This window comes from Tripterygium wilfordii, chromosome 4 (genome assembly GCF_013401445.1).
Source record: "Tripterygium wilfordii isolate XIE 37 chromosome 4, ASM1340144v1, whole genome shotgun sequence".
Classification (NCBI taxonomy): domain Eukaryota; kingdom Viridiplantae; phylum Streptophyta; class Magnoliopsida; order Celastrales; family Celastraceae; genus Tripterygium; species Tripterygium wilfordii.
In genome coordinates, this window is record NC_052235.1 from 9,837,127 (window position 1) to 9,847,535 (window position 10,409).

General features: G+C 36.1%; 1 protein-coding gene across 11 annotated transcripts; it reads left to right on the forward strand.

Annotated features, from left to right (window-relative positions):
• Positions 1-1,949: 1,949 nt before the first annotated feature.
• LOC119997477 (transcription factor HBP-1b(c38)-like) lies at positions 1,950-9,893 on the forward strand. Of its 11 annotated transcripts, XM_038844525.1 has the most exons (13): positions 1,950-2,372; positions 2,476-2,711; positions 3,213-3,350; positions 3,479-3,582; positions 5,572-5,645; positions 5,744-5,944; positions 6,093-6,170; positions 6,281-6,340; positions 6,531-6,608; positions 6,708-6,759; positions 7,425-7,696; positions 8,525-8,767; positions 9,424-9,893. In XM_038844525.1, exons 2-13 carry the CDS (start codon positions 2,611-2,613, stop codon positions 9,568-9,570), a joined length of 1,548 nt encoding a protein of 515 aa, XP_038700453.1. In that variant the 5' UTR covers positions 1,950-2,372; positions 2,476-2,610; the 3' UTR covers positions 9,571-9,893. The 11 variants fall into 11 exon arrangements, with proteins under 11 accessions (XP_038700453.1, XP_038700452.1, XP_038700455.1 ...); XM_038844524.1 differs by having other exon boundaries at positions 1,950-2,711; XM_038844527.1 differs by having other exon boundaries at positions 1,950-2,711; positions 5,744-5,938.
• The last annotated feature ends 516 nt before the right edge of the window (positions 9,894-10,409 follow it).

The following is a 10,409-nucleotide window of genomic DNA, read 5'->3' on the forward strand; positions in this document are numbered from 1 at the left end:
ACTTTTTTGCAATAATTGGGTGGACTTTTCCCCACCAACGTAGTTGACTAATAATTTTTTTTATTTTTTTATCGGACACAAAAAGGTGAATTTTGAATTGTCGACGCATTGTGGCTAGATTATAATCATTCAAATCTAGCTCTTTTTCAAATGCTAGAATCCCAAAATATAACCCTCAAAAGTTCCCTAAATTTATGTGGTATTAAAATTGTCATTGATTAAAAACACACTTGTGGGACCCACTTCACATCCAACAGTCCACATTAAATGGGGGTCTTTTGAAATCACTGTTTAGAGGTCTCAAGCATTATTTAACAATTCAAATTTAAATTTTTTTTGGTGAAATGCACGGGCAAACCTTAAGATTTATGTTTTTGTCAATTTACCCCTCGGTTTTTAAATTTGACAATTAAGCCCCCTAAACAAATCGAAATTATTCTTAAGTCTCATCTGTTTATTGACTAGCAGATTAAACATGTGATATGTACATTTTCACATTTATTTATGAGGTTTTGACTTTTGAGTGTTGAAATAGAAAAACTGAAGGAGATTATGAGTGTCAAATTAGAAAAAAGTAACGGGGTCTGTTAGTAATGTCAAAGCTTGAAACTAAGGAGGTCAATCCGCCATATTGATTAAATTTAGTAGGAGTTGCCATATTTTATCCAAAAAGAAAATTCAAATAAAAAAAGGGTTTTTATCCATAAGGACAAAAACTAAAATTTGTATTGCAACAAAGACAACATAAAAAACTTTAGAAAAAAGGATATAGCTTACCAACTTATCAAAATATCCTTTCTTAATTCTTCTTCTTCCTCCTCCTTCCTTGCGCCATCATATCTATGTTAGCTCGATTAAAGCCCGATCATCACCGACAACCAATTATCATTTGAGTCGCCAATAAAGTTTCGTGAAATCATGGCCACCATTTGAAAAAGAGCTAGATTCGACCAATACGACCAACGCCAGTGACCATCAACACCCCGAATCAACTCCACGGACCAAGGCGCATCACCTTTGAGGTTTGATTGCTTTTTCGAACTCTTTTTTTTCTTCTAAAATCCGATAATCTACAGATATTATATCTGTTTCAGAACTTCAAACAGATAACATTTCATTAAAGACAAATAATATTTTAACAAAACAGATAACATTATCACAAATATCAAATTAATCGAAACAGATAACAAATCACTTCCAGTCTACAGATCCCAAATAAAAAAAAAACCATGAAAATCACCACAGAAAATGCCAAAAATAATGATGTGATGACAGATAAAAGGAAAACAACAAAATCTACAAGTCTCGTGGTGAGTATGAGTAGATCTAGTGAATACAACAAAAATTGGGATGAAAAATCACTAAAAAAATGTCATTGAACTCTCGAATAAGCCATGAGGGGTTGAGATAAAGCTTTCGACTGAGATTAGAGATGAATCATGTACAGGAGTCATGTGCCATGTTTGAGGATGAAGATGATGGTATTTTAGATAGTAAAATCATATATTTTAACTTTTTATCTTTTTTTGGAATATTAGTTCAAACTATATGAACGTAATGGAATACGGAAGCACTACACATCCATAAACTTACATAAACATGTCGCATGTCAAGTAGACTTTCCAGCATGGCAATGAGGGATTAATATTTCATTTTCCCCTAAATGAGTGCATCATAAGTGGACATTTGCTATTTTTGGTTTTAAGATTAAGAATGAAAAAGCAAAGGAAATGAAGAGAATTATAAAGGAAAAGGAATGCGAATAAAAGCGGTGTATATCTATCTGGTTTTTTTTTTTTTTTTTTTTTTTTTTTTATAAAAGGAGAAAATAAATAAATAAAGATAATATATAAATTAGAACGCAGAAAAGTACAAAAAAAGAAAAAAGAAAAAAGAAGGGCAACTTTGTAAGAAAAAGAAAAGTTTGCATCAGAGAAGTACATGAGAAGCAGGTTGGAAGGATCGGATTTGTACGCTACACTTCTCCCACTCTCTTCGAAAACCTTGGTAGAAAACAAAATTACAAAATAGGCTCAATTTTCAAGGAGTTTAGAAAATTCGTTGTATACGTACCAAAAGTATACATACAATAAGTACCCATCAAGAAAAAAAGATTCCAATTTTAATCATCAACAAGACCCACTGGTTAGGGTTTTTGTTATTGTTGGGGCTCCTCCTAAATTTCTGCTTCTGGGTCGACTCAATTGGAGATAAGATTCAGTACTTCTCAAGCTGTGACTCTCATGGTGGTTGTTCTGCTTTGAGGGTTTATTTCACTCCCTGATTCTGTTGTTTCAGCTCCAAGAGAAGTGTGTTGTGAAGTTTGTTTTAAGAGATTTCTGCTTTTTTATTTGGGTTTGCTTAGTCTGAAGGTACTTTGTTTTGTTTGTTTGTTTTTTCTCTTTCTTTTTTTTTGTATCAAAAGCTCTGTTTCTCCATTTCTTTTTGTAATTTGTTGGGTTTTTTTGTTTGTAGAGGTATTTCACTATTTTGTATTGTAAAGCTTGCAAATTTTGCGTTGAGTGTGCTGATTAGGAATGAACCTAGTGAAGTGAAAGTTTTGATTTTAATTGGAGAAGATACCGATATAGTTCACGATTATGGTGATTCATGGGTAGTAAAGCAGCAGATATTGGGGCAAAAAACGATAATAAAGCTATGACCGGCATGCCGAGCTTCATTGCTCCAGTTTTTCCTTCTTCAAATCACATGTGCGTACCTTCCTGTAAAGTGACTCCTGTTAATATGAACTCTGTTCTTCCCTTTCTGAGTATCATACCTTGTACGAATTTTTTTTTACCAATTCCCTCCTTTCATTTTGTTTGTTGAAGTTGTGCATGATATTATGTGGTTGTTAGCTGGTTTTTTGATGCTTAGATAGTTCTTTTTTTGCTCACCTTCACGTTTGTTATTTTTGCCCCAATAAGCTAAATCATGTTTTAATGGTGTCCTAATCGATGATAGCTTCTGGAATTTATATTAGGAGTAGATGGAAACAGTTAATCAGAAGTAAGATGACAGTGAATACAGTTATTATTATAGGTTATTCACTTCAACTACTATCGCATGGCAGTAAATTTTTGTTTAGCTGAGCCTGATCGTATTCTCCTCATCTACTATCTCATGGCAGTAAATTTTTGAATCTACATATCTATTTCGCAATGTTAGTTCAATTTTGTATGATAGTTTGGTCCTTCGTGATTCCGAATTAGGTATTGGATTTGCCCTTCTTGGATCAAATATGGTGCCAGTTCAGTCTCAGTGGGGAAGATAGATTGCATAGGTCATGTAATTTGTGATGACAGGAAACTATTCCAACTGTATACATTACTAACTGAGTATGTACAATGGTAGAGTTCATTGGTACTTTTTTGAACTGACAGATATATATTGAATTCACTTGTATTTTCCAACCTTTTAGCTTAAGATTTATGTTTCAATTTTATCATTTACGATGGTGATGATCTATGGCTTTCAGTGCTGCTGAAGAAAACAATATTCGCTCCTCTAGAATCTCAGATTTTGCAACACTTGAGCAGTCTCTTGGATTTCGGATAGAAGATGCTGTTGACCTTAGTAGAAGTATGTAGTTCAGATCTTTACTTTTCCCCATCTTTGGTGGCCTTTTTGTTATTTATCCTTCAAGTTTTTATCATTCTTCAAGTTTAGATTTCGACATTTCTTTGACGTTTTAGGTTCCCTTTAAACTATATGGGAAATCTCTATGCACAGCATTTGTAAAAGATTCTTGGCTGAAGTACTGAACTTTTGTCAAGACACTAAATTGTTTGCTTTTGCTTTGTTCTTTTGAGCAATGTTACGGAGGTGTCTCCATCTGGGAGTTAATTTCACTATTTTCATAGCCTAACAAAATGGAAAATGCTAAGTATTGATAAGGAAATCGTCCATAAACGTCCATAACCAACTTGGCATGCCATGTAAGCTGGCCACGGTGGAATCTCTAAAAATAGATAGTTGGCCGATTCTATACCTGTTTCTCATAGACGAAATTCATCAACCTTATTGGAGGCGGTAATTCCGTTGCCATCTTAGCTGTTGATACTTCGGATCTCAGTCACAAGCCAAATTTGACAAACATTAGCGGTGTCGCATCATCTTCGTGTTGTCTTGCTTCCTTCTCAGGCGACAATGAGAGTGAATCTTCGATCGGTGTTGATCAAGGTTCGTGAATAGTGTTACGTGTCAAATGGATACCACAAGTTATCAAATAAGATTCACGGGTCTGAGTTAGTGAAGGGTTGGATTTCAATGGAGAGCACTTGATTGGATTTCAGTGGAGAGCACCTGCTTGAAAAGATCACGATTTGGGCTAACCAAAATTTCTCAATAATAAAAATTATGTTTTTTGGGCCTTTAGAAATAGTTGTTTTTTTGGCAAGATTGGATCGACTGAGTTCGAGCGACGTAGCTGATGTCACTGCGTAGGTTAAACGATATATGTTTAGTACTTGGTTAGGTTGATCTATTGATTTTTTTTGCTCATTCTTATTATGGGTTTCGTTTAGTGTTATTGGTGTGAATTTTGTTGAAATGAACTTGCTCTTTTTGTGACTTCTAGATTTGGGAATTCAGTGGAATTGATTCGATTGTATTGCTGTCTAGAAATGCATTTGTTTTATTTGCCTTCTATTTTAGCCTTCAAATGGGTTGTCATATTACATTTTTTTTTTCTTATTAAAACAATCTCTTATTACATTGTTTTTGATTACTGCAAACTGTTATTACATTGTTTTCGTTAAACACATACTCTTATTACATTGTTTTTGATTAATGCAGTTTTCTATTACACTGAAATAAAGGATGTAATAACGCATTGTTATTAAGTGTTCCAGATTTTATACATTGTTTCAAAAACAATGTAATTAAGAACGCCTAGGTTAAACCTATCAACAATGGGTCTTTTTGGAAAGAGTTTTACATGCTTAATCCGAATATGTTTTGTTTTTTTTGAAATCTAACATGTATGCTGAGAGAAAATATTTTGAAGTTTCATTTAAGAAAAGAAAAGGTAAAAAGTTGTGATGTTATCAGGATTGGTTGTTTTGAATAACTAGGGGTATTTTTGTACAAAAAGAATACATGATACACTTTACTTGTCATCTTGGTTAGTAAGCATGTCACATAGATTATGGACTCTTATGCCCATTTGGATTAAGAAGTCCACTTACTCTTCTACATTTACCCAACATTCTGTAACATTCCTCTAGTTTTTCTTGTACATTGTGAACAAAAAATTATTATCACAATAAGATGTGTGGTTGTCCCTTTGCTCAATGTGCGAAAAGCACTAAGTTTGAAAGAGTTTCTGCAAAGTGTTTGCCTCAGATATGTGTTATAAATATGGAAGATTATTCTACTTGGCACATGGGATCATCATCTTATGATCTTATGTTAGCTTAGCTCATCAATTGTGTTCATGGAGTAGAAGAACTTGGTCCTCTCTTGAACGTTCGCTTATGAAAGTAAATAGTGAATATTGGCTTCGTTGCTTGTTTCTCCATGGTTCGACTCTAGATACTAACCAATTTTGTGTTTAATAAATAATTTTAGATCCTGTGTTCAATCAACTAAAGTCAAGAAGTCAGGCAGTAGGTGCCAACGTTCAATTTGGCGCTCTAAATAAGGTGAATTTTATACTCATTACGTTTTAATGATTTCGAACTCTGGTCAGTCTCTCTCTCTCTCTCCCTCTCCCTCTCAAACACACGCATGTTGCGGTTAGCATCTTATACCCACAGATACGAACATCTCTGCTGCCGTTGTGGGTTCCCAAACTTTAGCATCACAGAAGAAAATACAACCAAATCTGGTTTCTATGCCTGGCAGTCATTGTGAGAACTGGGGAGAGTCCAATATGGCAGATGCAAGTCCTATAACTGATACCTCTACAGATGATACGGATGAAAAAATTCAAAGGGTGATGGTCCTTATTTTCTTCATTTTGCCTACTCTTTTCTGTGATCGCATCTTTGATCTCTCTCTCTCTCTCTCTCTCTCTCTCTCACACACACACACACACACACATGGTCCTTCCTAGTTCTGGATCTTAATTTATTGATTTCTATGTCCAGGGTGATAGGGGTCAGTCAACAGCTATTCTGGCGTCGGATTCCAGGGGCAAATCCAAAGAAAAAGCAGGGGATCAAAAGGTCAAACTGGAAAGCTGAATAAGTTCTTTTAAGTTTGATTATGTATTAACTGGTTTACATTTTTTTTTTACAAAAAAATTTGTAAAAAGCTTTAAATCATTATCTTACAGATACTGCGTAGGCTGGCTCAAAATCGTGAAGCGGCCCGTAAAAGTCGATTAAGGAAAAAAGTAGGTTTTTCTCTGATTTGGATTTTTTTCCTGTACCTCTTTTTTAGTTTTATTGCCCAGGTCATTCCTGCAATGGGGAGATGGCATATATGGTTTATATGGTTTAAATTTCTTATGTCATTGGCGACGCTCATGGTGAATATTGTATCTTTGAACTCCCCTCATTTATGTTTTCTATTTTGCTCTTCAGGCATATGTACAACAACTAGAGAGCAGTGGACTGAAACTGACCCAACTTGAGCAAGAGCTCCAGCGAGCTCGCCAGCAGGTTTTTTTTGGGTTATCTGTTTCATAAAATAATTTTGCAGATCAGTGGACATAGTTTTGCATTGTATTCATGTGCTTTCGTAAATTTTCTTCAATGCAGGGTGTTTTCATTTCGAGTTCTGGAGACCAATCACACTCAACGAATGGGAATGGTATGAATTTTTTTCTCTCTCATTTGTGTCACCCCCTCCCCCTGGCCGCCTCCTCTTCTTCTATGTTTGTTCTTTTTGGGGAATAGAATAGGCAATCCTTTATTGAAGAGAGCATATATTTTGGAAACTGATTTACTATTACGTAGGTTCGCTTCTCGTAATTCATAGTGACATAAGTTCAGTAGACAAACTTCTTAAAGTTGTTTGTAAAATCATGGAAGTATAATTGGATGAATTTGTGTTAATACTCATGAAAGTTGAACTAGGTCCTGTAAACTCATGGTATTTATATTTTTTTTTTGAATATCCATCTCAGGTGCATGTGTAGATTCCATATTTGACTTAACTGGTTGTTATTGGGTGAGTGTTGTTATCATTTGTGTTCATGTGGTATGTTATTATGCACTTACCAAATGCTCCTGTAAAACCGTTAATTTTTTGTGTCAACTATAAACCTACTTTGACTTTTCCTTGATTCTTGGGCCACAGGTTTTTTCTATGAATTATTATATGAGCGTTTTAAATTCCTCTTGGTAATCTATACATTTTGATGTTATTGTTCACATGGTGGATACCTATTGCTTGTGTTTCTTAATTTCTTGGTTCTGCTATTGCACTGCTGTGTTAAGAGAGATTGTGTTCTAATAAATTTTTTTGGTCTTCAGGTGCCTTAGCATTTGATGTAGAATATGCTCGGTGGCTAGAGGAACACAACAGACATATCAGTGAGCTAAGGGCGGCTGTCAATTCACATGCGGGGGACAATGAACTTCGCACTGTTGTTGACAATATAATTACACAATTTGATGATGTTTTCAGGCTTAAAGGCAATGCAGCAAAAGCTGATGTCTTCCGCATCTTGTCTGGAATGTGGAAGACACCAGCAGAGCGGTGCTTCATGTGGATTGGTGGCTTCCGCTCATCTGAACTCCTCAAGGTAAGGTTTTGTAATTTTCTTTTTCCTCCATCATACATCACGTATTAGAAAGCAACCATAACTGAGCAGATATATGCTAGAGAGCTCTCCAACCTTGAAATCTCAAAACCACCTTAGCGTACTGAATTGTCAAACTCTACACATACCATGTCACGTGGAATCCAATAGTCCCAAAACAACCAATACCCAGGTCTTTTAATCATGCAAATTCCTTTGTCTTCTTATGCGAATAGACCTCTGACTGCTGCTAGATTTTAGATACAAGGTTTTTCATATCCAACATGATCCCGTACAAGAAATGTGTACATGCTAGCGACAAGAATGCAATATTTGTAGGGTATGGGAAATGGGAACATTTGGCTCTTGCCATGGATCTTAACATTGTGGATCTGGACATAGTTACTGAGTTGTTTTCATATTTGAATCCAGAATTGAATACTATTTGTTGGTCTCTCATTTCAGTGATCTCTCTTTGGAAAATGCTCCGAAAGCACAGTAAAAGTCTAGTAGTTGTGATTCTGCTCTGGGTTATTCATTCTGGTGATTCTTTTTTTTGGATATTCATACATTCTCATTTCATTATATGGTATGATGAACAACTAAATCACCTCCCCCCACCGCCCACCCCCCGCCACCCTTAACTGTACCTCTGTTTTTAGTTTCTATTGTCATTGGGGTTTGAACTTCTCATTCCTGATCAATGAAAGACATGATTGCCTTTATCTGATTCTATCCTGTTGAGAAAAAAGAATTATGGTACTGTTAGTGTGTGCTAGTTTGTTTCTAAGTGACTCAGTATGCTTTCCTAATCAATTGCAATTGGTACAGCTCCTTGTTACTCAATTAGAGCCTCTCACTGAACAACAGTTGATGGCCATCTACAACTTGCAGCAATCATCCCAACAGGCTGAAGATGCTCTGTCGCAAGGGATGGAGGCATTGCAGCAATCTTTGGCTGAGACATTGGCCAATGGCTCACCTGGATCTTCATCTGGGAACGTGGCAAACTACATGGGTCAAATGGCTATGGCCATGGGAAAGCTCGGAACTCTTGAGGGGTTCCTTCGTCAGGTAATTTCCTTCTTAATTTCACATACCGAAAATGAACTTCCTCAATTCTGTTTACCATCCGCTGAAGGATTGGCAAGTAGGCACTGAAATTATGGAGTTTGTGCCTGATAACTGGTGTTTGAGGTGACTGTAAATCATATACTAAGATCATGACAAAAACCGGCAATGTGGCCAACTGCCGTTGCCAAACATGGGTGCTCTTCAACCTGGCCTTCTTGTTGAACCATGTCCTTGTTCAAGTCCTAGAAGTAATTGCATAGTTTATTTTATCAAATATGTTATTTTAAGTCAAGTGCTTTTACAGTTAATCAGATGAGGGTTTATATGACACTTAACCGGCTGACGCACAATGTATCATGCAGCTGCCTCTTAAACTATAACTAAGTTTGTAACCTGCAGGCTGCAGCCTAGTAGTAAAGTTGTTCACCAAAACTCTGGTGTCACCTGTTCAAAACCTGTAAATAGTTCTCCAAAATGTGCTGGGTAAGCCTGTGCACATTTTGCCCCTTCCCTAACCGCGTCTCCGCTGTGGTAGGGCCATTTGCGGTAGTTTAACCTTTAATTATCAGTTTTTTTTTTTTTTTAGTGTATATGCATAACATAATTTGTTTGTCTCCACCTTTGTCTCATGGCTGTGCTGCTTGTGCAATTACCAGGCCGACAATCTACGTCAACAAACATTACAACAAATGCATCGAATATTGACAACCCGACAATCGGCCCGTGCCCTTCTCGCAATAAACGACTATTTCTCTCGACTCCGAGCCCTCAGCTCTCTCTGGCTGGCTAGGCCTCGCGAGTGAGCAGCTGCAGATTCTTCCTTCATGAGATTGTCTTGAAAAGCATGACCACCTAAACTGATAGGAATCATACGTGACCCCCCCCCCCCCCCCCCCATAAGACCCTCTGAAGTCTTCGCGGCGCCATCTTAATGTAATTATAGGCGCCCATCTTCTTGTGTTGTAAAAATATTTTGGTCAGCTTCTCTCTTAAGAAATTGTAGAAGTGTTGGTAGTTTTTAGGGTACGGCTATATTCTTGTATACCAATTGTTAAATTAAATCAGGTTTATTACTTTTTGTGTGCCTAAATTTTGCATAACATGTATATAAGCATGTATTTTTCAACAGTTATGGCTTATATTTTCTGTCTTTATAAGTCAATGGATCTTATGAGCAATGCTACAGACCAAAAATTGTCTCCATTTTAATTTACAATTCATGTGGCATCTGGGATATCTATTGATCATGAACACAACACAAATGTAGGAACACATACCTAGGACTCTTTGACATACAGATGAATGTTAGTTAAAATGAGAGTTAAGACATTGGGAGGACACGAAACATTTTTTGGATAAAAAAACCCCCTAATCATTGATGATGATGAAAGTTTAGGGGTAGTTACCAAATCATATATATTAATGTTGGCTCATTTTTGGTAACACCTTAATTCCACGCTTAAAAATCAAATCACCATAACTTTACCTTATTCATTCCATAAATTTCACAAAAACCAATCATCAATGCACATAATCAATGGTATGCAATTTGGCTCAAACAATTGGGGAAATCATGCATTTGGCATTAAAGACTTCTGTTTAAGCATTCTAAAGTGAGTACCTAGATTACACGATAATACAT